This window comes from Pseudomicrostroma glucosiphilum (genome assembly GCF_003144135.1).
Source record: "Pseudomicrostroma glucosiphilum strain MCA 4718 unplaced genomic scaffold BCV69scaffold_2, whole genome shotgun sequence".
Classification (NCBI taxonomy): domain Eukaryota; kingdom Fungi; phylum Basidiomycota; class Exobasidiomycetes; order Microstromatales; family Microstromataceae; genus Microstroma; species Microstroma glucosiphilum.
Window position 1 is genome coordinate 1,709,265 of NW_020289914.1, and position 26,097 is coordinate 1,735,361.

At 56.7% G+C, this 26,097-nt stretch overlaps 9 protein-coding genes across 9 annotated transcripts; 5 read left to right on the forward strand and 4 right to left on the reverse strand.

The window, feature by feature from the left end:
* Positions 1-1,334: 1,334 nt before the first annotated feature.
* BCV69DRAFT_115528 (putative PHO84-inorganic phosphate permease) lies at positions 1,335-3,240 on the reverse strand. The gene is made up of 2 exons (XM_025489118.1): positions 1,765-3,240; positions 1,335-1,670 (listed from the first exon to the last, which is right to left on the reverse strand). The coding sequence occupies exons 1-2, from the start codon at positions 3,120-3,122 to the stop codon at positions 1,364-1,366; spliced, it is 1,665 nt and encodes a 554-aa protein (XP_025350471.1). The 5' UTR covers positions 3,123-3,240; the 3' UTR covers positions 1,335-1,363.
* BCV69DRAFT_115502 (hypothetical protein) lies at positions 3,241-4,133 on the forward strand. Its single transcript, XM_025489117.1, has one exon. It carries the CDS (start codon positions 3,360-3,362, stop codon positions 4,014-4,016), a length of 657 nt encoding a protein of 218 aa, XP_025350472.1. The 5' UTR covers positions 3,241-3,359; the 3' UTR covers positions 4,017-4,133.
* A 634-nt stretch (positions 4,134-4,767) lies between these two features.
* BCV69DRAFT_305868 (putative SEC24-COPII coated vesicle component) lies at positions 4,768-8,151 on the reverse strand (the record flags this gene model as incomplete). The annotated part of the gene is made up of 5 exons (XM_025494677.1): positions 8,024-8,151; positions 7,904-7,935; positions 7,256-7,800; positions 6,672-7,163; positions 4,768-6,588 (listed from the first exon to the last, which is right to left on the reverse strand). The coding sequence occupies exons 1-5, from the start codon at positions 8,068-8,070 to the stop codon at positions 4,768-4,770; spliced, it is 2,937 nt and encodes a 978-aa protein (XP_025350473.1). The 5' UTR covers positions 8,071-8,151.
* Positions 8,152-9,070: 919 nt separating this feature from the next.
* BCV69DRAFT_280921 (enolase) lies at positions 9,071-11,093 on the forward strand. The gene is made up of 5 exons (XM_025491788.1): positions 9,071-9,132; positions 9,246-9,251; positions 9,379-9,389; positions 9,490-9,623; positions 9,726-11,093. Exons 1-5 carry the CDS (start codon positions 9,103-9,105, stop codon positions 10,880-10,882), a joined length of 1,338 nt encoding a protein of 445 aa, XP_025350474.1. The 5' UTR covers positions 9,071-9,102; the 3' UTR covers positions 10,883-11,093.
* An 80-nt stretch (positions 11,094-11,173) lies between these two features.
* BCV69DRAFT_310784 (hypothetical protein) lies at positions 11,174-13,651 on the reverse strand. The gene is made up of 3 exons (XM_025494816.1): positions 12,408-13,651; positions 11,517-12,326; positions 11,174-11,406 (listed from the first exon to the last, which is right to left on the reverse strand). The coding sequence occupies exons 1-3, from the start codon at positions 13,527-13,529 to the stop codon at positions 11,314-11,316; spliced, it is 2,025 nt and encodes a 674-aa protein (XP_025350475.1). The 5' UTR covers positions 13,530-13,651; the 3' UTR covers positions 11,174-11,313.
* Positions 13,652-13,816: 165 nt separating this feature from the next.
* BCV69DRAFT_310785 (hypothetical protein) lies at positions 13,817-14,828 on the forward strand (the record flags this gene model as incomplete). Its single annotated transcript, XM_025494817.1, has 2 exons — positions 13,817-14,104; positions 14,228-14,828. The coding sequence occupies 2 exons, from the start codon at positions 13,817-13,819 to the stop codon at positions 14,486-14,488; spliced, it is 549 nt and encodes a 182-aa protein (XP_025350476.1). The 3' UTR covers positions 14,489-14,828.
* On the reverse strand, positions 14,382-15,995 carry BCV69DRAFT_280923 (Metallo-hydrolase/oxidoreductase). Its single transcript, XM_025491789.1, has 4 exons — positions 15,798-15,995; positions 15,533-15,707; positions 14,854-15,470; positions 14,382-14,773 (listed from the first exon to the last, which is right to left on the reverse strand). The coding sequence occupies exons 1-4, from the start codon at positions 15,892-15,894 to the stop codon at positions 14,580-14,582; spliced, it is 1,083 nt and encodes a 360-aa protein (XP_025350477.1). The 5' UTR covers positions 15,895-15,995; the 3' UTR covers positions 14,382-14,579.
* Positions 15,996-16,543: 548 nt separating this feature from the next.
* BCV69DRAFT_115790 (hypothetical protein) lies at positions 16,544-20,639 on the forward strand. The gene has a single exon (XM_025489119.1). It carries the CDS (start codon positions 16,702-16,704, stop codon positions 20,479-20,481), a length of 3,780 nt encoding a protein of 1,259 aa, XP_025350478.1. The 5' UTR covers positions 16,544-16,701; the 3' UTR covers positions 20,482-20,639.
* Positions 20,640-20,744: 105 nt separating this feature from the next.
* Positions 20,745-26,024, forward strand: BCV69DRAFT_280925 (hypothetical protein). Its single transcript, XM_025491790.1, has one exon. The coding sequence runs from the start codon at positions 20,829-20,831 to the stop codon at positions 25,794-25,796; it is 4,968 nt and encodes a 1,655-aa protein (XP_025350479.1). The 5' UTR covers positions 20,745-20,828; the 3' UTR covers positions 25,797-26,024.
* Positions 26,025-26,097: the final 73 nt, after the last annotated feature.

Sequence of the window (26,097 nt, forward strand, 5' to 3'; positions counted from 1 at the left end):
TGATGAGGGAAGAAGAAAGGGCGAGTGAGGAGTGTCAGTGCTTATTGAAGACCGTGGTCGGTAGTTGACGATGAAAGCAGTGCGAATGTCGCATTAGCCTCTCGATCATTACTCACGAAAGTGTCTACATCTGCGTTGTGTTTGATCTGTGTGTCTTTGCCATTGCACATGTTGTAGGTGCTCGACGTTGAATGAAAGGTCGACTGCGAGAATCTACTCTATAGAGTGTATGCTTTGTCCTGATAGTACCTGGATAGATCGTCGTGAAGTGTTCGATGTGTGCAATGAGCAACGGTGTGGTGATGAGAAGGAGGTATGGTGCACACTCACTAATTGCAGCTATGTTGAACGATATTGTTGCGCTGGTCTCATTGATTCTTCACTTGCTGTGAGGGCACTGCGATGCAGTGGGTCGTTGCTCGTCTGGATGAGCATGTGGTCGGCGTCTTGAGGGCGAGGATAGTCTGGGCCTTGGGTACAGCAGTGAGATTGTGGGAGACTTGTGGCTCGACGGTCAATGCTATGGTAGTCAAAGAGTGCTGTGGTGGTGAGGTGTGAGTCAGAGAGGTGGAAGGTGCGTTGAGAAAGGAGTGAGGCAATCATGGCTTGCCTGTTTCTCGCCTCTGCATGCACGACACTTTGACTCACCTGTCTGTCCTTGCAGTGGTAGGAGAGTAGGAGTAGTAGAGTACAATTGGGAGGAGCAGTAGGGCAGATGGCTGGCGAGGGAGGTGACCGAATGGTGAGCAAGGAAGGAAGGGAGAGTGAGTGGGGGAAAGGGGGGGAGTATTTATCTCTTCTCGAGCTCAGCACATTGCCTTAGCCAAGACTAGTGCTGCACCCTCCAGCTCGACCGCAATGTGACGCCACGGACGATGGTTCTAGCCCTGCTCAGTCACATACCGCGGCTGCTTATTGAGCGGATACTGATTGGTTTGCTCCTGCCCTCTTGCGCACCCGCATACGTCCCACCCGCGTGTGTCCGCTCGTCCGTCGTACGCTTTGCTCTCGGACAGGTAGAGTCGGCCCGCGGATGGCAGAACCAGAACATTGTGGTACGAGAGTACTCTGGCAGAACACTTACTCGGGGAGAACGCCGATCTTCCGATCTGCTCCGCTTTGCTTGGTAGTCTCATCACACCCGATTCGGCGAGAGACGGGTGGAGTGAGAAACAGAGTGGGAGTCAGACCGGGCAATATCACTGCATCGGATGAGAAAGAATGGAATTCCAATCAAATAGAAACACATGTCCTGCGAAAAACAGGGGTATACCATGCGGGCAGCAGCCACTCCGGCTTGGAGTAGGCAATCATCTTACACAAGCTTGATAGGCTCAACTCCTAATGAGAGTCATGGCCCAATCTAACTGTGGTTGATCTGCTCAGCAATGGCAATGGGGTTTTGAGGCTCGTGAGCACCTGGGTGGTAGCCAAGCTTCTCCGCGAGCTCCTGTCGGTCGACCTCATCAGCATCGTAGTTCTTGGTCTCTGGTACGAGGAGGAGGGTGATGATGAAGCCCAGACCAGAGACACCGAAGAAGACCCAGAAGACGAGCTCCTGGCCGTGCGAGGTGGCAATGGCGGAGAAGCCAAGCGAGGAGAGAATGGCGCCCAGCTTTCCGGTGGCTGCGCACAGACCATGTGCGGAAGCGCGCACGCGCGTCGGGAATCTGTGCGGGAAGGGCGATACCAGGTGCTGCGATGGTCAGTAAAGCTCTCTACGACTCGTAAGACACCTGTTACACCTCCAGATGAGATACTCACGCTTCGGCGGGGATAATGAATGTGGTAGCATTCGCTCCAAAGTTAAAGAAAAGTTGGAGGAAAACGAAGACGGCGAAGAAGGGGCCGGTCTCTGTCTTGAGGTGGTTGAAGAGGCCACCGAGGATACCGAGGAAGACCATGTTCATGAGGAACCCGAGCAGCTGGATGGGCTTTCGACCCAGAGGCTGGACGAGAGCGATGGTCAAGAAGTAGCCTGGGAAGTAACCAGCGCAGGTGATGATCAGGTTACCAGTGGCAGTCTTCATGAGCTTGGACCAGGTGTTTCCCTTTGTGAAACCAATGGCGGCAAGGATGGAAGACTGGTTGAGGTTGATACCGTAGAAGGTGATGTCGACGAGGAACCAGCAGAGGGAGCATCCGATGAGGGTCTTGAGGTGGCGCCACTCGGAGAAGTACTCGATGAACTCGTTCTTGGGCTTCTTGCCGACCTTGCCGGTGAGCTTGAGGCCGACGGCTTCATTCTGCAGAGCAATGGGGGCGACGTCACCGCCAGCCTTCTCGAGGGCGAGCTCCTCCTCGGAGGAGATTTCACCGACGACGACACCCTTGGCAGATGCCTTTTGCAGGAGCTCAGGGTCATCCTGGATGGCACGAGCCTGGGTGAAACGCGTCGACTCAACCAGGGTCAGACGGAAGTAGAGGCAGGCGAATGCGGGGACCAGGGCGAGACCCTGCAGGATCCTCCAGGCGCCGGAAAGCTTGTGGCGGTCACCAGCCTCGACATCGTCCTTGTAACCGGCAATGACAATGACGGCAAGGACGGCACCGACGAGGGTTCCCCATCCCTGGTTGGAGAAGATCCAGGCGATAAAGGTACCACGCTTCTTGAGGTGGGCACGGTCCGAGACGACGGCGGCGGACATGGGGTAGTCACCACCGATTCCAATACCCATCAGGACACGGAAGCCAGCGATCCAGCCAGTGATGCCCTCACCGCCGAGGTAGTCGGGAGCAGAGATCATGAGGATGACGGCGACAATGACAATGACCAGCTCCTTGCCGTAGACGGCGGATCGACCGAGGTAATCTCCGAGGAAACCAAACATGAGTTGACCAATGACGTTTCCGATGTTGGCCGAGGCCTTGAGCACACCTCCCTTGAGTCCCCATCCGATGTTTGCGGTTCCAGCGGGGTAGTAGGCATCAAGGATGATGGCGTAGATGATGTTGATGATGAACAAGTCGTAGGCATCCATGAAGAAACCGGCTCCAGTGATGAGCAGCAGCTTCACCTCTCCCCACGAGAGGCCGAGGAAGCTCCTTTGCTTCTTCTCGAGCATGGCCAGGGGCGAGGCCCCGGAGGCCTGGTAGGCGTCAAGATCACCACCAAAGGGCATTGCTGTAGAGGTGGGTGTGGGTGAGGAGGAAGTCTTGGAGAGGGCAAGGGGTCGGAAGCTTCACGAAGAAGAGGGAGAGGAGGAGGAGTAAGGGACGGTGCCTGGCTACAAGTCAAGGTGGGCAGCGGGAGACGACAAGGGGTGCCTACTTATAAAATCCACTCGTTCCTGAATATGCCGCCCTTACTCTTTGCTCTGCGTTAGGTCCGGTGATGGGACGATCTGAACCATGAAAAGATGAGCTTCTCCCTTGTCGGGCACTCGGGCACTGTACCATTTTCTTCCTCTCACTTCTTCCTACCACTCATTGCCGCCACTCATCGGCCTTTGCCCTGTCCTGCCGTGCCGTGCCCTGAAAGCCAAGAGACGATCAATAGGGCTCGTCGAAAGTCAACCAGAGGTGGGAGCACGTTCTCTATCATGCAAAGCGCAAGACAGGGTACAAAAAATCAAAATGGTCCAGTTCAGCGGGGACAAGGCGAGCCAGGGGAAGGGGAGCAGAGGGAGGCTCCACGGGGTAAAAAGTCCTACTCGGAATATCAGGCGAGGGAGGCACTCGGCCCCACCGCCGTAAGACGGCTCGGACGGCGCGGCACCCGAATTGAAGCTCTCCAGCATCGCGATGGCCATCGACAGAGGAGCAGCAAGAGAGGGTGGGTGCACTTGTGCCTTGGCGAGAGTGGACAGGCAGCAAGACTGTACAGGACAGGTTCCTGCGTTTGTGTAGCTGATCGGCGGGGGAGGAGGCCCTTTTCCTTTGATTGGTCAAGTGTGGCGTGCAGGCGCGTTTTGAGGAGGCGCTCGCGAGCGAACGTGCTCACCCATGAGCGGGGTTACCCTATGCAGCATCCTCGCCTCTCGATCACGCTGCTGGTGCTGGCCGAACCGACTTGAGCAAGCTGGGTGAGAGTGCATCTTGGTGAATCCGAGATCGCAGATCCGATGCCACAGGCGAGGTGGCGACGACGGTATTCTCCATTTCTGGTGGCTGAGAGGGGGGTTTTAGTCTAGCAAGGCGAATCCCAGCCTCACACGTTGCCTACTCGGCCGACCAGCTTCGTAGTCTTCTCCATGACGAGCCGAGCCGAGCCGAGGCGAAGAGGCGATGGCCGCAACCAGAATCGATGTTCATATTATCCCCTGTAGCGAACCAATCTCTTTTGCCGGCCGAACCAATCCATGGCTACTGACCTCCAGGCGAGGCCTTTCCTTGCTGCCCAGTGGCAACGCCTCGCCTCGATTGATAATGGCCGACGGCTGACACCGGCTTTGGCACCTGTCGTGGCGCTCAAGACCGGAGATCGCGAGATGCGGAACGATCGATCGCATTAGGTTGATTGATAGCAGCGGACAGACGTACATTTCCTGCCACTCCCACTTCCCACCCCACTCCCACTGCCACTCCTTCCATTCAATCACCGGAGGAATGTGAAAGGAGCACGATGCGTTTCTGGCCACCCCGCCGCCCTACCCCCCTCCCCCCCCTTCCTCTTCTCCCCCTCCTCGTGTGTTCCGTCCACTGCTCAACCTCCCTCTGACATCACAGCTTGTATTCCGGTATCAATTCGACAATCATGCGACATTCTTTATCAGCGCCTAGCGCACGAGTCATGACTAAGCGGACACTCTTTCCACCAGCTCCCTCTTAAGAGCTACCATTGACCTTTGACCTGAGGGTGCCCAGGAACTGCGAGTAGGAAGGTCCCGCCTCGAATCGATCTTCCACCAGCAAGCTCAGGGCCCACAGCCTCAATGAAGGCTCTCCATCCTCCTTGACAATGTACAAAGAAGGGCGATAAGGACCTCTTCTCGATGTCCTGATACGGTCCACGACTGCATTCACCCTCTTGTTCATGCTGTTCTCCAGAGTCGGCAGAGCCACCTTGCCGCCTCGTAGAGCGGCGTAATTGGCCGCGTCAAAGACGTCAATGGTCAATTGAGGCACAGCATCTCGACCCACCCAGAGGAAGATGTTCTGGCCATCCTCGATGAGGTAGAGTCCGTGACGTTCCATCCGCTCCGAGGTGAGATTGAGCTTCGGAGGCATGACAAAGGCGCCAGACTCTGCATGGATGCTTCCAACATCAGCAGGCATGTTGTGGAGACAGTAGAAGTTTGGGTGAATATAAGGTACGAGGAGTTGAGGTGGCAGAGTCGTCAAGAGTGCTTGTGCGTAGGCCCGCAAATCGGGAGGGATCTGGGAGCTGGCGCGAATACCGACGTGCTTGAGCAGTGACAGGATGAGCAGCGGCAGGAGAGCCATGTTGCTGGCAATGCTCAGCTGGGCAGAGGCACCGCTACCTGCTGCAGTCATAGTACTCTTGTACGTCGTCAGCACATCGACGAGCTTATTCGTCAGAGCGTCCCTTGCGTCCTCCAAGCGAGCGTGCATAGACCTCTCCACCGCCTTGTTGGCGAGCAGAGTCGCAATTGCAACTTGATCCGCGCTTGCATAGACCTCTGACATGCTAGTCGTCGTAGGAAGGGCCAAATTGCAGACTCGAATCCTTCGCTCGCCATTGTTGGCACTGTGCAGAACCACAGACTGGAAGACGACAAAGGGCGCAGTGATCGTCTCTTCGATCTCACACTCAATGGCGTAGCTCTGATCCAGAGGTACAGCAGGGAGTGCGAGGAGATCCGTTGACCGGACAAAGAAGTTACCGTGGAAGCCAATGGCCCTGAGACCCTTTGTAGCTCGCAGTCGTAGCACAGCTTCGTAGCTGATGGGTGAGGACAGCACGTGGGAGAGCTCGTGTGACAGCTTCACCGCATCTTCTGAGCGTGCAGCATGGAAGGCCGGGTAGAAGTACGTCTGACCACCGGTATACCTTGGCAGACACGCGAGAGTGGCCACATCAGTGTACGCGGCAGAGAAGAGGAACATGTCCACAGACACCTGAGAACGTGAGCAGTCGATTGGAAAGGTCTTGTAGAATTGAGATCCAGCACTGAGCAAAGTACTCTCTTTAGCAGTGCCCAGCAGCTTCGGATCGTCTCGCCGCTTGAGCGCGCCGGGTCCAACGCTGGGTAGAGTTGCTGTAAGGGTGATGATCTTTCCTCCGGTAGGCGCGGCAAGCTTGTATGCCGCCTGCAGACCTGCACCCAGTGCAGAGCCAGCAACAGAGTTGTCCTTGAACATGTCACTGATCCTGGTGAGGAGCGTTTCGATACCAGCTCGGCATTCAGTGAGGTTGACAAGAATGTCGTTGGGCTTGGGGAGATAAACGTCCTCGAGATCGCTGACGACGAGCATCTCGGGCTCGGTGCCTCCAGGAGGGAGGCAGAAGAAGTGCAAGCTGGTGTCCACTGCAACGATGCTGACTTTGGTTCGGTCATTCTCGTTTGGGAGACGAGGCAGGGTGTCCAGAATGGTACGAGCAGCAGTCGCGACCATGCCACTCTGCATGGCCTGGTGGCTGACGTCGATGAGGAAGATGTAGATAGGAGGCTGAGGAGGTCGCACCTGTAACATAGATCAACAGCAGATGGCAAACCTCGTCAGTGGCTGCCATTTAGGCTGTTGTACTTTTCAGCTTGCCCACTCACCATGTACTCTCGAGGGGCAATGAACTCCACAACGGCGTGGTTGAGCTCAGGCCTCTGCCAACGATCTGCTGGCTGATTCTTTTCCTGATCCCAGTCGAAGAGTTGCGGTACCTCATTTGCAATGTTGCACATGCAGCACTTCCATCTGTTGCCTCCCTCGATGAATTGGACGTAGGGATTGATGTACGTTCGGCATCGCCTACACCTTGCAATCACAGAGTCCGAAACTACCGGGACCGGCTCGTCTCCATCTTGCTCCCGCACACTGCGATGAGGGGACAACACGATACCTAGGGGCAACTTTGACTTGTTCAAGAGGGATGAGGTCGTCGGCACAGCATTCATGGTGCACCGCTGGTACGAAGGGTCTGCATTCGCTTTCGGGTGTTGACTGACGCATGCATTGGCAGGCAGCTGAATTGTTGGAGGCGCCTTCTCAATGTCATTGACATTTGGCTGCATCGTAGTGAGGTTGACGGTGTAGAGCGGGTTCTAGAGTAGCGAGGTAGGGCAATGCCAGACAGCGATCTTGGGTCAGTCGAACTCAGACTACCACTTGCATTCTTCCATCGGCCTAGACTCACCCCTTTGCCCATGCCGGCGCCCACTCCCATGTTGGCGAACTGGTTGGCAAGTCCTCCCATCCCTCCTGCGCCTGCTCCAGCCTGATATCCGGCGCCTGCCTGACCATTGCCGTAAGGAGCTCCAGGTGCCTGGCCTCCTTGGTAGCCAACGGGAGCAGTCATCTCGGGGGCACCAGGAGTAAAGTACTGCCCTTGCGTCTCGGCGATAGGAGCCATGGGGGACGCTACATTACCAGGGCCACCGTATCCTCCACCTGCCTGCTGGGCTCCAGGATCGAAGCCGCCGCTGTAGCTGACACTGTTGGAGGCGAGATGAGCAGTTGGGTAGGCTCTCCTCTTCGAAGTCTGGATGCCCGGCGCTGCGGGAGAAAGGGCTGGAGAGGCAGAGCTGTCACCGCCCGTGAATCCGGGGGAATCCATAGGGGGCCTCATGCCAGGTGGCCCTTGCATGGGTGGCATGGACATCCTGGCTGCGCCTTGGGGGTGGGTTGGACGGCCTCCGGGAGGAGCAGGTGGCTGCCAGCTTGAGCGACCGGTGGAAGCCTCTGAAGGTGAGCAAAGGGGCAAGGGGGGCCGAAGGGTGGAAGATCAGTACATTGATCCATGTGGAGAGAGGCGAGAACGCCGAGCCTGTCCAAGCCCACTCACCGACGTAGACCGTACGACCCGCTTGTGGATCCCTAGTGAGCGGGGAGGAAGGTCAGTCAGAGAGAGAGGCTCAGCCCAACGTGGCAGACGGTAGGGCCTCAGCTGCGCTTGTAGACTCACCACTGGGCTGTCCAGCCAGGAGGGAGGACGGGAGTCTGTTGCGCCATTGTCAGATAATGCGAGGGACGGTGCTGCTATAGTAGGGCGAAGAGTGCACTTGAGAGGTCGCAAGGAAATCCTGAACAGACCACACTAACGGATCACTCTGAAGTTAGGTGACTGAGCTTGCGGCGTAGCTGTGAATGCTCTGTCGGCGTATTCCGCGACTATTGTAGATGGTAGATCCTTGATACACTTGTTGCTGCCTAGTTCCTGGCGTGCTGTGATGCCTGACGCGCCACAGTCAGATCCAACGCGGTCGCAGAGATGTGTGCAGCGGACCTGGTGAGAATTAAGAGGAGAGTGGTGATGAGTCGTCACTGTCGACCTTGGTGGGCTGAGCTCGAGGGAATGACGGAGGAAGAAGTGGTGACAAGTGTTCTGATACCCCCTTGGCTCGGCCTCTGTCTCGCCCTGTCGTGCCTTGCCAGCCTGTGCGCTTGCGACACCCAGGCCGCCTGCTCGCCCCCGCTCCGCCGGTTCCGTTCCGTTGGATACCTCAGCCGGACATGCACGACGTTCCTACTGCTCTGACAAAGAGACACAGGTATCGAGAGGCTTCTGAGAATCGGCAAAGAGAGAGCGCTCATTGCTTGTATGCATCAGTGGAGTAGATTCACAATCAGAACAGCGCCGCTATAGATGACTGGCGTCGGTGGATAGCATGGCTAGAATTGAACAAGGCACAAGGCCAGACATGCATGGAGCCTGGCGATGAAGGCGGGTCCATCTGACACGACCCAGTCGACTTTGGCACTATCGTGCCATCCCTGGAAGCTTCCGCTGCGTCCCGGGTGACTTCCCCATCTCTCCTCTTGTGAGAGGTTTCGCTAGCGAGAGGCAGGAGGGAGCAGTTGTACGAGTGCGCGCTGGTATCCGCGTGCCCCTGGCCGAGTGCGTGGCTGGCTGGCGGGTCTCGCATCCCCATCACAATCGAAGATGTTGATAGTCCGCCCGGCGCATCTTCTCTCCTCTTCTTCCATATCTCTGTCTCTTCACCGATTTCAACACACGCTTCATACCCAACCACATTCATCACCATGGCCATCCAAAAGATCCTCGCCCGACAGGTAAGCACTGCTAAAGGGCATTTACTTGGCCACACACTCCACGCAGACAAACACTGACCCACGTTGCTCTACCCACCTCCACCTTTTCCATTCTTCCCCTCTTCGCATCGCAGATCTTCGTACGTACACTACATCCCGCCGCGCGACCAGGCGTCGCCCGCTTTCCCCTGCTGACCGTCATCTCTTCCTTCACTATCATCTCTCCTTCTATCACCATGATCGTATCACTCGTCTCACCATCTCCAGGACTCCCGAGGGTGAGTCACTGCGCATTCCTTCCCTCGTCTTCGGTACCATGCACGGGCCTCCGCATGAATGCTCACCTTTCGCGCCCTACCGTTGCCTTCGTCCCACCAGAAACCCAACCATCGAGGTTGACCTCGTCACCGACAAGGGATCTTTCCGCGGTGTGTCCCCCTCTGGTGCCTCCACCGGTATCCACGAGGCCCACGAGCTCCGTGATGGCGACAAGTCCGCCTACCTCGGCAAGGGTGAGTCAAGACGCATACATCGTAGCAATGAGTCACCTCGATGGCGCTCAATGACCAATACTCACAACCTTCCCCCCTTCGTCATCTGTGTGCTGTCAAAAGGTGTTTCCAAGGCCGTTTCCAACGTCAACGACATCATCGCCCCCGAGCTCATCAAGTCTGGCATCGACGTCGCTGACCAGAAGGCCATCGATGACTTCCTGATCAAGCTTGACGGCACTGCCAACAAGGAGAAGCTCGGAGCCAACGCCATCCTCGCCGTATCCATTGCCAGCGCTTACGCCGGAGCCGCCGAGAAGGGACTGCCCCTCTACGCCTACATTGCCTCGCTCGCAGGCATCAAGGCCCCCTACATCCTCCCAGCACCCGCCCTCAACGTCATCAACGGTGGTTCCCACGCTGGTAACAAGCTCGCCTTCCAGGAGTTCATGATCGTCCCAACCGGCGCTCAGACCTTCACTGAGGCCATGAAGATCGGCTCCGAGTGCTACCACACCCTCAAGAGCGTCATCAAGGGCAAGTACGGCATCGACTCCGTCAACGTTGGTGACGAGGGAGGATTCGCCCCACCTTTCGCCTCTGCTGAAGAGGCCCTTGAGGTCCTCACTGAGTCCATCAAGAAGGCTGGCTACGAGGGCAAGGTCCACATCTCCCTCGACGTTGCCTCGTCCGAGTTCTACAAGGAGGGCAAGTACGACCTGGACTTCAAGAACCCCAAGAGCGACCCTTCCAAGTGGATCTCCGGCAAGGAGCTCGCCGACGTCTACATCGGCTTCATCAAGAAGTACCCAATTGCTTCCATCGAGGACCCATTCGACCAGGACGACTGGGAGGCCTGGTCCCACCTGCGCGCCAACGCTGGTGTCACCATCATTGGTGACGACTTGACTGTCACCAACCCCCTCCGAATCAAGACTGCCATTGAGAAGAAGGCTTGCAACGGTCTGCTGCTCAAGATCAACCAGATTGGTACCATCTCCGAGTCGATCCAGGCTGCTCAGCTCTCGCAGTCGGACAACTGGGCCGTCATGGTCTCTCACCGATCTGGTGAGACCGAGGACATTACCATTGCTGACATTGTTGTTGGTCTGGGAGTCGGTATCATCAAGACTGGTGCTCCTTGCCGATCCGAGAGGGTTGCCAAGTACAACCAGCTGCTGCGAATCGAGTCGCTGGAGCCTAACGCTACTTACGCTGGCCTGAACGGTTTCACTCAGGGCGAGACTGCACCCAAGGTCCTCTCGCACAAGTCCAAGTAAAGCGTTGCCGGCCGTGTATCACTGAGCTATACGGTGTCATATCCCCTTTTCTGTCGCTGAGTCTGTAACATCAGCTTTGTGGCTCAAGGGAGAAATACAGATATAATCGAAATGCACTTGGTGTGCTTGCGTTGCCTCGTCCCCGTCTTGCCTTGCCTCGCCTTGTCTTTGTCTCAATCGCTGACCGCGCAATACAGATAGATTTTACAGGAGACACCAGACCAACCTAGGCGAAGTGAGCTGATTGACCCTTTGAGGGCGAAACTGCATGTGTCTACTCTCACACTGGTGGTTGTGATACATGTGCATGGTATTGAAATTCACGCACGGAAAGAAAGACAAGGGGGAGACAGCTCCCGCTCACCCTCACGTCGTACCTCTCCTTCTCCTTCTTCTTCTTCTCCTTCTCCCCGACCTGTTTGTAGGGCTTGCTAGGCTAGCAGACCACTCGAGGCGACGGTAGACTCTTCGACGAGTAGGCGCCAGATGGATTCTGTGAACTCGGGTGCATCTTCCGCCATTACCTGTGATTGATAGAGGAGGCGAGAGGGGAGCAGAGTGGAAGAGATGGTCAGCTCGAGAACGTCCTGAGACTCTCTCCGTCCTCTTCTGTGCAGCTTCGCAGCTCACTCACCGGCTCAACGGCCTGCTGAATCGCCTCGGCGCCCTTGTGACTCCTGATCATTCCCACAACCACGTCTACCAGCTCTGGCACCGGCTCACCAATAGCCTCAGTGACGGCTTCCTCCACCCTCCTCTGGTACACCTCTGCGATGCTCGCCTCATCCACCCAGTCCCACTTGACGGGTACACCGAAGAGATCCTCCCTCGAGAGGTCCGAGAGGGCTGCTAGCACCTCGCGTCGTTTAGCCTGCACGGCGGCAGTGCGCTCCTCGGGGGTCATCCCGTCTCCAAGATCCACCTTGATCGCTGCGCCTCTCCTCGCCTTGCTCTCTTCGTCCTCATCGTCACCACCAAGTACAGCTCCACCAGCAGGGGCCGTAAGCGCAGGAGCAGTTCCATCCTTGTTCGCTCCGGCTCCAGCACCAATCTTGAGCTTCAAAGGTTGCATATTCGACCCGTCTACGAGGACTCCAGCTTTCCTCTGCTCCTCCAGATGTTTCCTCATCTCCTCTTCCTGTCTAGCAAGGAACTTCTCCGCCTCGAGTTGAGCCTTGCGCGCTTCTTCCTCCTCGGCACGAGCATCAGCAGCATCCTCATCTTGTTCCCGACGCAGCATGGGATTGCGGTAATGACGCCAGCGTGGACGATCGAGCCAGAACAGCTCGCGGGAACGCTCTAAGTCTTCATCCCATTCTTCGCTACGGTGCAGCAGTTGGGATCGCAGCTTTTCGCGACGGGAGTCTTCGAGCTTGCTGTCTTCCAGGATGCGTGTCCAATGGGCTAGACGTTGCCGCTCGCGATTTGTGTATGCTGACAGGGCCTGGAAGAAGGGGAAAGGGAAGGAGTCATTCAATATGCAATGCAAGCTCAAAGCGCAGTCGCTTCCGTGGCAGCTACTCACCTCTGCAGTCCGCCGCTCGTCGTCCTTTGCGGCAAGCTCCTTTCGTCTCTGATGCTCCACCTCATCCGCCTCCTCTGGGTCCATATCCTCTAGCGACTTGGCTCCTGCATCAGCTCTCGACTGGACAAAATTAGGAGCTCCGTGATTGAAGCTCTGCGGGTTCACTCCAGCCGCGCCATTCGGTCCGGTAGGTGGTCCACCCAGTCTCGGTCCAGTAGGTCTTCCAGGCCCCGAACCACCTGCCATATGAGCTTGTTGCATCCTTTCCCTCTCCAGGACCCTCTCCCGCATCCTCTTCTCCTCCTCTCTTGCTGCACTTGCCTGCCTGAATTTGTCAATCTCCCCAAGGACCGAGGTCCTATGCTCCTCTGGTACATCCTCCGGCGGCAAGTCCTTCAGATGTGCAGGTACCAATGTAGCATTCGCCGAAGCAGCGTCTGCAAAGTGGGAGAGGGCATCCGGAGCGGCGAGCTGCTTGACAAAGTTGTCAATCTGCGCCTTGCCCGCATTATCCAGTTCATCCTCGGCTGTAGCTCTCGAGCTTCTATTCGCCTTGTACTCTTCTACAAATGCCCGCGTCTTCTCGTCTGCCTTGACATTGAGCTTCTTTGTCTTCTCCTGCTTGTCGAAGTTGTCTGTCACGCCTGGTGGGGGAAGGGCGAGACCATTGAGTAGGTCAATAGCACGAATGACAGCTTCAGGATGATCGAAAGAGGCGAAGCCAAAGGCCGGAGAAATCCTCTTGAGATTGACGAGAGTACCACAGAAGCCGAGGAGTTGCTTGAGCATCATATCCGACACTCCAGGGGTGATTGACCCAACAAAGATCGTAGTCGAGGGGTCGACTTGGGCACTGGGGATGGAGTTGCTTCCTGTACCAGAAGGCCCCCCCGGACCAGGTAGAGGAGCACTGCCGTACCCTGGTGGAGGACCCGACCGATGAGGTAGACTACCATTGGGATCGTGAGGAGAGCCCCCACCGTACGGTCCTCCGGGGCCCATGGGCGGTGGAGGACCTGGAGGTGGACCCACGCCGGCCCCGCGAGGCCCTGAAGGGATGGGAGCCATATTGGGATTGTTGGGATTCGTCTGCCATGATGACGGCGGTGGGCGGCCGTACATCTTGGGTCAGGGAAGGTGTGGGGGAGGGCAGGAGGGCCGACTCTACTCGAGATGCTAGGAAATGTACAGATCAAAGGTAGGAAGAACGTCGTCAATGGTCGAGGCAGGCAGCTGTTCGGGATGATCCAGTCCAGATGCGCGGAAAGGGCGGCGTGGGGCCAATGCACCAGAACATTTGAGTTGAAATTTCAAGGCGTGAGTGAATCACGCCGCTCACTCCCCGTCTTCCCGGCCACCCATCCTCCTCCTCCTCCTCATCTAGATACCCTACGCAACCCACAACCATCATGTCTGACTCTCCAGATACCCTGCCACAACAAAGCGAAGCCTCCTCCTCTTCGGCCACCGCCTCATCCTCACGGCGCCCCATCAAGGGCAAAAGCGGCGGGCCGGGCAAGAAGGGCAAGATCTTCTCCGAGTCCCTCGGCCTCTCGCACCTTCTCTCTCTAGCCTCTGCAGCTGGATCGACCGAGGAAGATCGAAACTCGCAGAGGGCAGAGAAGAACCGGGAGAGTGCACAGTGGAAGAAGAAGAAGAGAATGGAGAAGAACAGCCGGAAAGAGGGGGCGGGAAAGGTGAGTCGGACGAAGTCACTGGGTGACTGGACTGGACTTGGCTGGGCAAGTTAGGGTCTGAGATGGGATGGATGAGACTGACGGGATCTTGATCTCTTTCAAACACTCCTCCTTATCTCTCAGGGCAAGAGCAGTACCTCGGATGATCCATCATCAGCAGCATCGCCAGGGCCAGGCGCAGCAGCCCGCACCAAGGCGGTAATCCGGGCCGAGCTCAAGGCGCAGCGCAGGGAGAAGACAAAGTTGAGAAAGGAGAAGCGCAAGCAGCTCGCAGCAGACGTCTCGGCATATGATTCAGATGACGAAGAGGCCAAAGCTAGGAAGGTGAAAGGACCACTCAAGGCACAGCCACCCAAGAAGTACAAGACGGTCTCTTTTGCCTAGTCGACTCTGGGCACGGTGATACGATATGCAGGGCGAGACGAGGAAGACATCTGTAATTTTAGACATTGAACGAGCTGCTACTATCCATCTATCACAGCTTGCCAGGCCCGCTTGTGGCTGAGGAAGACGGGGACCAGCTTAGCTCCATGTACTCCACCTTCAGCGGAGTCACCGGGGGCAGAAAGGTTCCATCTGCTCCTGTGCACTTGACCTTTGACTCTGCGCCGAGCTTGTGCAGATGGAGGAAGATGCCCCTGGCTGCTGCTGGATAGAGGGCCTCGGGATCTAGAAGGAGGATCAGATGATGAGGGGAACGTCAGTCTCACGAACCCTCGACTGAGGCTTGCTGCTAATCTGGGACTCACATGCAGCATAGAGCTTCCCTACCAGGTCCATGACGGTCCACACGGGCGATCCCGTCTCTTCATCCTTCTTCCCGCTGGGACTGCTCTCGCCCAACAGCTGCAATACCTGCTTCTCCCTGTCCAATCGATGACTGCGATACGTTTTGATCATCTTCCTACCTTCCTCGATGACGGGGCCATGAGCGGGGAAGATCTTATTCTCCTCGCCAGCTCCACCCTCTGGCGCACCAGCCTGCTCCAAGACTTTCAGTGACCTGTCGAGACTGCCCATGTATGCGCCTAGATCTTCGAAGACTGAGGTACCCTGACCGAGGACGTTGTCTCCGCTGAAGAAGATGCCCTCTTCCTCTAGAAGGAAGGAGAGGTGGTCCGTAGTATGTCCCGGCGTGTGCAGAGCGCGGAGGGAAGCGCTACTGCCTGCTTGCATAATTGCCTCGTCATTTAGTGCTGCAAGGCTACTGGCAGACGATGATCCCTCGATGCTGCTCTGAATGGACGGGTCCTGATCTTGGTTCGGGAACTTATGAATCTTGGGGGGTTGATGGGAGAGATCTGCTATGGTCTTGAGGACCGAGGGTAGACCTTTGACGTGGTCATGATGCCAATGTGTGAGGATTCTGCAGGGGATAGAAATAGATTCAGCCATGATGCGTCTGTTTCAGTGCGGCAACTGACTCACATGTCGGTAATATGACGCTTTTGAGAGCCAGTGTCGGCGTGTTGACCCGTCAGGACCTTCTTGACAAGGTCGAGATATTCTGGAGCTCCCTCTGCTGTGTCGATGAGGATCGAGGGCACACTCTCGGCCGAGGGGCTGGACTTTTCCGGCGATGATATGAGGTAGGTATTGGTGCCTGGAGGTGCAACAGATGAGGCAGAGGAGTGTGGAGTCACTTGAGCAACCGTCGTCGGCAAAGTGGCGCCTTAAGTCCGGAGCGACTCACCTTGTAATGTGAACTTGCCGGGATTCTGTCCAAGGATGCGTATCACCCGTGGCGAGAGGCGCGACACACTGGGTATCTCGACGAGTGTCTCTGCCATCTTTGGGCAGTAGCGTCGACCTGCTTGGTATCTGAGATGGTATAGTATGATGGGAAAGAGGGACGAATGCAGCGAGTAGCCAAGGACGGCATCGACGATCCTCGACCGGCAAAGGTGGATGCCGAGCAAAAGCGGAGAGGCGCACGACGCAGTGCACGTCCCACCCAGGCACTCGGCCTCGGCAATGGCATCCGCCCCACGGCGGGGGTGATAGGCACAGGCCAGGGGAGCACCAACATCAGCATCCACCACGTCGCCTCGACAAGCTACCATCCATACGCACACACCAGACATCATCATCATCATCATCACCATCAGACTCATCCCTATATCAATCGTTGGCACTGTATCACCGCCCCTCTCTCCTTTTGACCTGACACACCTCGCTCCTTCGCTTCCCCAACACCCTCCCCCCGCCGCCACGCTTGGTCCTCCACAGCCCACGCATCCGCGTCAAGCCCCGCCCTCTCTACACAATCACGCTCCCTGACACCTACAATCACCAGGCCAGACTCGCAAGCGCCTTCTCTCCTTACTCGACTCGACGTCTCTCTTTCGCTTCTACCTTATCCATCGATCTTCTGCTCTTCAAGGCACTGAGCGTATCTATCAGCACCCCTTTCGCGTCCAACTAGTACCGGCTCTATCTTTCCCCTTGGCTCTGACTAGCTCCAGCAACAGGCCCCCTCTCAGTAGCCCATCACAACAACCATTTCTTTACACCGTCGCCATCATCACATATCCCACGGACACATCTTCGACACATCGTGACTAGCTAGCTCTCTAACCCCACGCCGCTGCGCTTCCATGCCTGCGAGCGGCTCCTCGCCCAACAAGGCTCTCGGATCCGTACGCGCCCCTTCCCGCGAGGGGAGTGATGGCACTATCAGCAATGGGCGTACCATCTCTCCGACGCTCATCCGCGATGCCACGGCAGTAGAGACCATCAGCAGCACCATCTCGGCGCTTTCCAGACATGCCTCTACTGGACTCCAGACTCTCTCGACCGCGGCTGCCGCCCATGACCCCCTGGCCAAGTACAAGGCGACCCGCCAGAAAGATTCCGAGGCCATGTCCAGCTCTCCCAGCCCCATCTTTGCCGCAATGGGAGGCAATGCTGATCCGGCGCTCCAGCAGAGGCCAGCTGACCTTTTCGAGGGAGCCTTGGGCGCTCATGATCTACTCGGTCAGACTGAGCATATCAGCTGGACAGGATGGGACACATTGCCTACCGGTGTAGAGGTAGGATCACTTTCTCGACAGGCCCTCCTCATTGCTTATGCCTCTGGAGGCCTACAGATCTTCACACACACCGGTAGCACTGGCCAAAGCGGCGATCAGGATCTGCGTGAGATCTTTAATTTCCAGCAATTCCTGCTACCAAAAGACCGGATAGCAGGCAGAGTCCTGGCAGCTAAGCTTCACACTTCGAATGGCTGTCGCCCCTGCCTGCTCTTGGTCACACTCGAGGGACATGATACGTTGATCGTCTCTCGATGCTCCTTGACCTCTCAGATGGTGACGCAGAGCACGACGCTGCCTCGGGTGGGACAAGTCTCTGCACACGCGTCGTATATGAGCTCTGCCATCCAGGTTGCCAAAGGACGGGTGGTAGTGGGTCAGTCTCATCCTCCCGCTCTCCACGTCCTGGATGCAACTACGCTCAACAGCGTGCTTGAACCAATCGTGGACGTCTCAAGCTCATCCTTGAATAGCGACACTGTTCCTGCTTTTCATCTGTCTGGAAGAATGCTAGCCTATGCGAGTACTGTTCTTGACAAGAGCCACAACGTGGTGTCCTTCAACTCAGTAGGACGCCATGGCGACTCTTCTGCCCGTGGCTCGTCCTCACGCATACCCAGCGACGCCGGCTACACGACCTCCGAGCAGATGAGACTCTCTGCGCTCGAGGCAGGAGCTCAGGCAAGTGACATAGCAAAGCGAGTGGGTGGCGGCTTGATGGCAGGCGCCAAGAACCTCGGGGACTGGGGCTCTTCGTATCTATCGGCGGTCGCTGGCAGTTCATCTTCACAGCACCAACAGCAACAAGAAACTTCCCCAACACTTCATGAGCATACAAGCCCCTCTCCCCTGCTTCGATCACCGCGCGACTCGCCGAGCCTCGTCTCGCCACGGCTCACAGGCGAAATGAGTGGGAAGGCAGGCCCTTCCTCGAACGCACGCAGTGACACGAAGACCGCTGCAACTGTGAAGATACTTGATCTGTTCACTGCAGAGGACACTGATCACTCGTCTGTCCACCTGGCCGCCAGCTTCCGCCCCGGCTCAGCGAACATCGCTGCAGTCAAGCTCGATCCCACGAGCTCGAATGTCTTCGTGGCAGACTCCATTGGCCACGCTTTCAACATCTTCGAGGTTCGCCCACGGCCTCGAGGCTTGCCTTCGGGCGGCCTTCCTCCGCCGGCCATCCACCGCTGCAAGCTCCTTCGTGGAGTCACTACGGCGCAAGTCTGCGATGCCAAGTGGACGCCAAATGGACAGTGGCTCGGAGTCTTGACTTACACGGGCACTGTTCACGTGTACAAACTCGGAGCCCTTTCCGGTCCGAGAGCTATGCCTTTCGGCTCTACTCTGACTAGCTTTGCTAGGACGCCTCGGCCAAAGCAGACATCAGCTTCGATGGCAACAGCTGCTGAGGGTAGCCAGACTGGTGTGACTCAAGTCCCCTCGCTTGATGTGACTCCCCTCCAGATCCTAGCATCTCCAGCCTTCCTCTTTGCCAAGGCCGGAGCCTCGGTACTCCAGGGCATCGACGTCCTTTGCTTTCATCCGGCAGTGGCTGCTCTGTCTCTCAGCAGGGTGACAGTCGCACAGGCATCCCTGGCAGAGACCATTGCATCTTCAGCGTCCGACGCTACAAATCGAGTGTCGGGCCTGACCGTGATGATGAGGCGAGCGACGACGGGAGGCTCTCCTGGCTACAGCGCCGCTTCGGCGCCAATGTCGAAGAGCGGTAGCCAAGCGCCTCGTGTCCAGCAGCAGCAGAGACGGCGACCTCATGGAGAATGCATTGCTCTTGCCATCTGGACCGGTTTGGCTCGGACTCATGACGCTCCCGAGGTGCAGCCCCAACTGGCACCATCTTCAGCTGTAGAACCGCGTGCGATGCCAAGCTCAAGCAGAGCACCTCCTAGGGGGTGGGCTTCGATGGCCGAGATCGAGACGTACGACCGTACACCTCGAGCGTTGCCAACGTCCATCTATTTGTCCCACCAAATCAAATTGCGAACAATCATCCACCCAACGGATCTCCCTATCCGCTCCGAGCCGGTACTGATCGATGTACCCCGCTCGAAGGCTCTACCGCTGCAAACTCGTGAGGCAGTGCAGGTTGACATGGCCTCTGAAGACGATGCAGGAGGAGGCTCTTTCAGTGGTCTAGCCCTTGCAATCGCCTCTCCTGCCTTCGACGAGCCCGCCTTCTTTGATAGCCAATCTCCTTCACAACGTATACCCAGCTTCCCACAGGGGCAGGCTGCCCGTCGACCCAGCTGGCGCAAGAGCGTCACCGGCAGTATGACTACTCCGATCCGCATCACTGCAGCAGCTTCCCGCGATATTGGCAGGGGCGTAGTCGGCACTCTGCGGAAGCCTAGCACTAAAGCCGGGGGAATCGGTAGTCTGGCTCGCTCCAGCCCGCGTAGTGTCGGCCTGTCTTTCGACGAAGACATCTCTCACGATGCGCACATCTTTGCCGATGCCCGCAACGCAGCCCTCTCTCCCAATGGTGGGCCAAGCTCTCTAGTCTCTGCTGGCGGTCATTCACCCAATGGCGGAGCAGGCACAACTTCCACTGGGTCTGGATCTGCGGATACGGCTGACACTGCTATCAGTGAAGCTCTGGAGGATGAGGTGGAGGGTGAAGACGAGGAGAGATCCTGGGCTGCTGCGAGGGGTATGCAAGAGGATGTGGAAGGGGATCATCTCGGCTGGGACTCATTTGCGGAGTTCAGCGGCAACAAGGGAGCTCGCCGCAAAGAGACTAGCAGTCATGACGACTTCCTCGTAGGTGGGCTCGCTTTGGACGAAGAGGTGGGCAATGCAGTCGGAGCAATGAGACTCAAGGGCACAGCTTCGGCTGGCACGCCCTCGAGCAGCAGCGGCTATTCTCCTCCTTCTCTGCCGCCTTTTTCGCGCAAGAGCCCCGCCAGTGGCGCAAGCTACCGGAGCGCTGGCTCCTTCACTCCCGGAAGAGGACCTGCGTCCTTCAGCTCAAGCGACGTCAATGGCGAGGGTGCTCAGAGCGGCTCCGAGGGGAGCAAGCACACGAGCACTACGATCACCACTGGCAGGACAGTCAGCGGCGGTAGCAGTGGACTGACCACTTCCCCCGTGATTGACAAGTCTGCAGTGGCTGCTGCTGAGGTCACTACCCTGGTGAAGAGCGGAACGGCGGCGGCGACTGCCACGACGCCCGCCATCACGATTCAGAAGCCCTTTTCCCCGCCTGGTGCACTGCCATCTCCAGCACCGGCTTCACTGGCACTTCCCCCCGTATCTTCCTCCTCGCTCTCTTCCTCTGGCTCGTCTACTTCTTCGGCACAGAGAAAGGGCAAGAAAAAGTGATGTAAGAAGAAAGTAGACTCATGAGTTGTCGTGGAGCCTGTGGCGGACGTTTAGATTCCATACTCTTATGTCGATGTCTGTTCTTATTGCACTTCATGTACCCCATTCTTAAGAGGCCATCAGGCGTCGCGTCGTGAGGAAGCGGGAGTGGCGCGGAGATTGAAATTGTGTTGCGTCTCGTGCTCGTGCAGGCGCGCCCACAACAACACTTGGGCGGGTGTGCGTGCCGCCCCTCCGCCTTTCCGCTTGCCCTCACCCCGTCCGTGCCTATACCCTCACCATCCTCTTCTTCTGTACCTGACGTCTCCCCTACTCAAGCTGTGTCGTCGTCGCCACGGACAGTAGCCATGCCGCCACGCAAAGCGCCTGCTGCAAAGGCTGCGCCAACTTCACGTACCAAGCCTGCCGCCGCCGCTGCGAAGAGCAAGGACACACGCTCGGTATCCTCTTCCTCATCCACAACGCGTCCTGCCAGGAGAGGTGCAGCAGCAGCAGCCCCTAGAAGCCGCAGACAGATTAGCGATAGCGATGAGGATGAAGATGAAGATGAAGAGGAGGAGGAAGATGATGCTCGACAAAGGTCGCCAGCAGCTGACTCGGATGATGAGATGGGCTTGAGCTCGGGCGAAGAGGAAGAGGAGGAGGTGGTCAAACCTCGAGCTAGGGCCAACAAGGCCCCTGCGGCTCCGGCCTCGAGGAAAACTGCAGCAATCTCTCAGCCCAAGCGATCGGCTAAGCAGGCTGTCAAGAGTGAAAGTGAGGAGGAAGAAGACGAAGAAGGCGACGCCTCTGATAGCAACCTGGCTGCGACTAAGCCAGCTGCTCAACTTAAGAAGAAGCAGACCACAAGTCAAGCCGCGTCCTCTTCACAAAGCAAGCGGCGCCAAAGTCCGCCAGTGGAAAGTGCCGATGATACTGCAGCTACTGCCGATGCATCCGACTCGATCGATGCCGATGCCACCTTCATCGCCCCGTCCCGACCTGAGGCTCAGGACAGCCTACCAGCTCATGCCTCAAGATACTCGATGAGCTCTGCTCAGCCCGGATCCGTCCCTTCGACGCCCGTAAGCAAGCTAAGTGGCTCCAATCTTCCCTCAACGCCAGCAGTTCCAGCATCTCAGCAACCTACAAGCCGCCTTGTCATTCATAAGCTCGTTTTGAAAGACTTCAAATCTTACGCTGGACTTCAGACCATTGGTCCTTTCCACAAGAGCTTCTCATCCGTTGTGGGGCCCAATGGATCTGGCAAGAGTAACGTCATCGATGCGCTTCTCTTCGTCTTTGGTTGGCGAGCAAACAAGATGAGGCAAGGCAAGCTAGGCGAGCTTATCCACTCTCCTGCAATGGCAAATCAGACAAAGCCGTCCGATACCAAAGTCAGCGTCGTCTTCCGAGAGATCATCGATCTGCCAGGACCTGACGCATACAAGGTCGTGCCCAAGTCTAAGCTCATCGTCTCGCGTACGGCGTATCAGAATAATTCGTCTGTTTACCATGTGAACGGCAAGAAGTCGAGCTTCACCGAGGTCACGACTCTGCTGAAAGGGCGCGGAATCGACCTTGACCACAAGCGATTCTTGATTCTGCAAGGTGAAGTCGAGTCCATCGCTCAGATGCCACCAAAGGCACGTACAGAGCATGAAGAGGGTCTTCTGGAGTACCTCGAAGACATCATCGGCACTTCGCGCTTCAAAGAGGAGATTGAAGAAGCGATCAAGGTCGTTGACGCCTGCAACGAGCAGCGAGGCGAGCGACTTGGCCGACTGAAGATCGTTCAGCGCGAGAAGGACGCGATGGAGGGAAAGAAGCGAGAGGCTGAGTCGCTTCTGCGGGATCACAATGCCCTCGCGCATCGACAATCTGTTCTCTGGCAAATCTACATGTACGAGAGCCGTCTGCACATCGAGAAGGCACAGACTACAATGGCGGCTCTGAGTGAGAAAATCACAAAAGAGAGGGAGAGGCACAAGGACGCCCAGGCCAACATTGCCGAGCTCGAAGCGAATTACGCTACGAGCAAGAAGGAGTGGGACGCTTTGAAGGCAGAAGTCGGCAAGTTGGCCAAGGAGGTCGAGAAGCTGGAGAAGGAAGACTTGCAGGTCGGCGAGAAGAAGAAGCACTTTGAGACCAAGAAGAAAAAGGTCGCAAAGGCACTCAACGACGACAAGCATCACCTCTCTGAGGCTAGAACCACCATGACCTCTTCAGCTGAGGAGATTGAGCGACTCCAGAGCGAGCTAGCGAAGCTGGAGGCCTCACTAGAGTCAGAGGAGTCTTCTCTCGAGTCCATTCGTGACTCGCTCAAGGGCAAGACTGGCCACCTCTCTCAGCAGATCGAGGCAAAGCAACGAGAGCTGGCTCCTTGGATGGACAAAGTCAAAGAACAGGAGGGTACTCGAGACGTCAAGGCTCAAGAGGTCGAATTGATCAAGGGGCGCGAGGAAGCTCGAGAGCAGGAGCTACAGGACAGCCGTCAGAAGCGACAAGACGTGAAAGACGAGCTGAAGGCAAAACAGGAAGAGCTCAAGAGCCTTGCTGCTGAGAAGGAGGAAGTAGAAGGCAAGACCGAGGAGATGCTCGATTCACTCAAGGGACTCAAGAGTCAGGAGGCAAAGCTGCGAGCAAAGGCCTCTGCCGCTCGCGCAAAGTCGGAAGAGGCTAAATCAACGCAGCAAGCCAGCGCCTCTCAATCAACTGTCCTTGCTGCCTTGTCACGTCAAGCCGAGCTCGGCATGATCAAGGGCTTCCATGGCCGCTTGGGTTCGCTTGGTGTCATCGATGACAAGTACGACATTGCTATCTCGACGGCCTGCCCAGGACTCGACAACATCGTAGTTGAGAAGGTAGAGAATGGTCAAGCTTGCATCGAACATCTGCGGAAGAACAACCTTGGACGCGCCAACTTCGTTATTCTTCAATCTGTCTCAAATCTCTCCATTCAGCCCATTCAGACACCGGAGAACGTTCCTCGGCTTGTGGACCTAGTCAAGCCTCGGGACGCTCGATACATGCCTGCCTTCTATCACTCTCTTCGAGACACCCTCGTCGCCCGCGATCTCGACCAAGCCAAGCGTGTTGCCTATGGGGCTACTCGATACCGTGTCGTGACCCTCGATGGTCAGCTCATCGACAAGAGTGGTACCATGTCCGGAGGTGGCAACCGTCCTAGCCGCGGAGGCATGTCCTCCAAGTTCGCCGATGCCGAGTACTCTCCTGAGCAAATTGCGCGTCTGCAGCAGGAAGTCGTCCAATTCGAGGGAGAGCTACAGGCACTGACCATGAAGGTTCAACGCTACGAAGTCGAGCTGAGAGACATGCAAGATCGCCCGAGTCAGATTGACGTCGAGGTCGAAAAGGCTCAGATGGCTTTGAAGGTGGGAGCCAAGACTCTCGAGGAGGCCTCGAAACGAGTCGAGGAGCTCAAGTCACAAAGTCAGCCTGATGCAGCCGAAGCCTCTCGGCTGACGCAGCTAGAAACGGAGCTACAGACACTCGAAGGCGAAATCGCCAAGCTGCGATCAAAGACTTCTGTCTACGAGTCTGATATTGCTGATCTTCAAGAGAAGATCCTCGACGCCGGTGGTGTGAAGCTGCGAGCTCAACAGTCCAAGGTCGATGGCATCAAGGAGATGATTGAGCTCTCAAATGAGAAGAGCACAAAGGCTGAAGTGGCCAAGGCCAAGGCTGAAAAGGACACGACGAAGCTGGAGGCGGCAATCAAGAAGCACGAGGCTGCCCTGGCGGAAGTCGAAGAAGAGATGGCTGGTCTTAAGTCTTCGAGCTCAGAGAAGAGCACAGTCGTCAGCAAAGCCCGAGCCAAGCTAGAGGAGCGACAAGCCGCCTTTGAGGAAAAGCAGGAAGAACGCGATGAGCTCAAGTCCAAGCTCGACGAGAGCTCCGGCCTGGTCAATGCCTTCCGCTCGCTAGAGGTCGAGATCAAGCAGAAGATGGAAGACAATCAGAGGTCACTCGTCGACAATGAGAAGAAGCTGAAGCATTGGGAGGAGAAGCACCAGAAGCTTGAGCTTCATCAGATCGACTCGGATGAAGATGATGAAGAAGAGGAGGAGGAAGAGGGTGATGCGGCTGAAGAGAAGATTGACAAGGCCGAAGGCGACGAAGCTGCTGATCAGAGCAACACCGAGGAGCAAGCCGACAAGGAAGAAGACCTCAGCAAGAAGAAGAGCGGCAAGAAGAGCAAGAAGAACAATGACGATGAGCTGGTCATCTACGACGACGAAGACTTGTCAACGATGGATCGGGACACCATCAAGGCGGAAATTGCCGAGTACGAAGAGAAGGTTCAGAATGGGTCGGGCAACTTTGCCATTCTTGCCGAATATCGCAAGCGGGAGCAAGAGTACCTTGCCAGGTGGAAGGATCTCGAGCAGGTCACACAAGAGCGCGATGCAGCCAAGGATCGTCAAGACGAGCTGCGGAAACGAAGACTGGACGAGTTCGTGGCGGGCTTCAGTCTCATCTCGTCCAAGCTCAAGGAAATGTACCAGACTATCACATTGGGCGGAAATGCTGAGCTCGAGCTATGTGACAGCTTGGACCCATTCAGTGAAGGTATCCTCTTCTCCGTCATGCCTCCTAAGAAGAGCTGGAAAAACATCAGCAACCTGTCGGGAGGCGAGAAGACTCTTGCCTCACTTGCGCTCGTCTTTGCCCTTCACGTGTACAAGCCGACGCCTTTGTACGTCATGGACGAGATCGACGCCGCTCTCGACTTCCGCAATGTCTCCATTGTGGCGAACCTGATCAAGGAGCGTACTAAGAATGCTCAGTTCGTGATCATCTCCCTGCGGAACAACATGTTCGAGCTGTCCTCGCGGCTGGTTGGAATTTACAAGACGAACGGTCAAACCAAGTCGCTCGCAGTCGAAAACACAGAGCTCAGCGAAGCCGTTGCAGAAGAGGCTGCGATTGTCTCAGCCGCTCTCGCCGCTTCTGCACGCAAGGCTCGCACGAATCCTGCTCCTCCTAGGACACCTTCCGCCGCTGGACCCCTGTCGCAGAGGTATCAGCAGAGTGTGGCGAGAGTGGGAAGCCAAAGCCAGAGTCAGCTGTCAGTCACGATGAAGAACACCTACGGCTACGGGGAAGGAGCCGTCCCCTCTACGCCCTTGAGCAAGGGCTCGCAGATGAGGGGCCTTGGGGGAGCAGTCGGGAGGACCAACCATGGACTGCCTGAAACACCACTGGTCATCCCGCAGACACCGAGAGTGCCGAAGAGCCTGCTGGCACGCACACCCAAGATTGTTCCTGCTACTCCACGGATACCGTCGGGTGAGAGGCGGACGGGATTGTGATCGATGGAGGAGATTTCACTGTTAGATTTGCTTTCTTTTACCCTTTGTCCTATGTCCGAATGCCGAGTTTCTTGCAACTTATGCTCTGCGAGAGAAGGATTGTGTGACAGGCGAGACTCAACGGTTAGTTGAAAGGACACCGAGTGCGACAGGGATCCTCAGGCTGGTGACGATGCTCGTAACACGCTTTTCCTCGTTTGGTCCAAGAATTCGATTTCACACTGTATCACTGCCAACTCTTTGGGCCCATGCTTTGATTGGATTGCGATGATCATATGTCGCAGCCTGATGTCGGCCAACA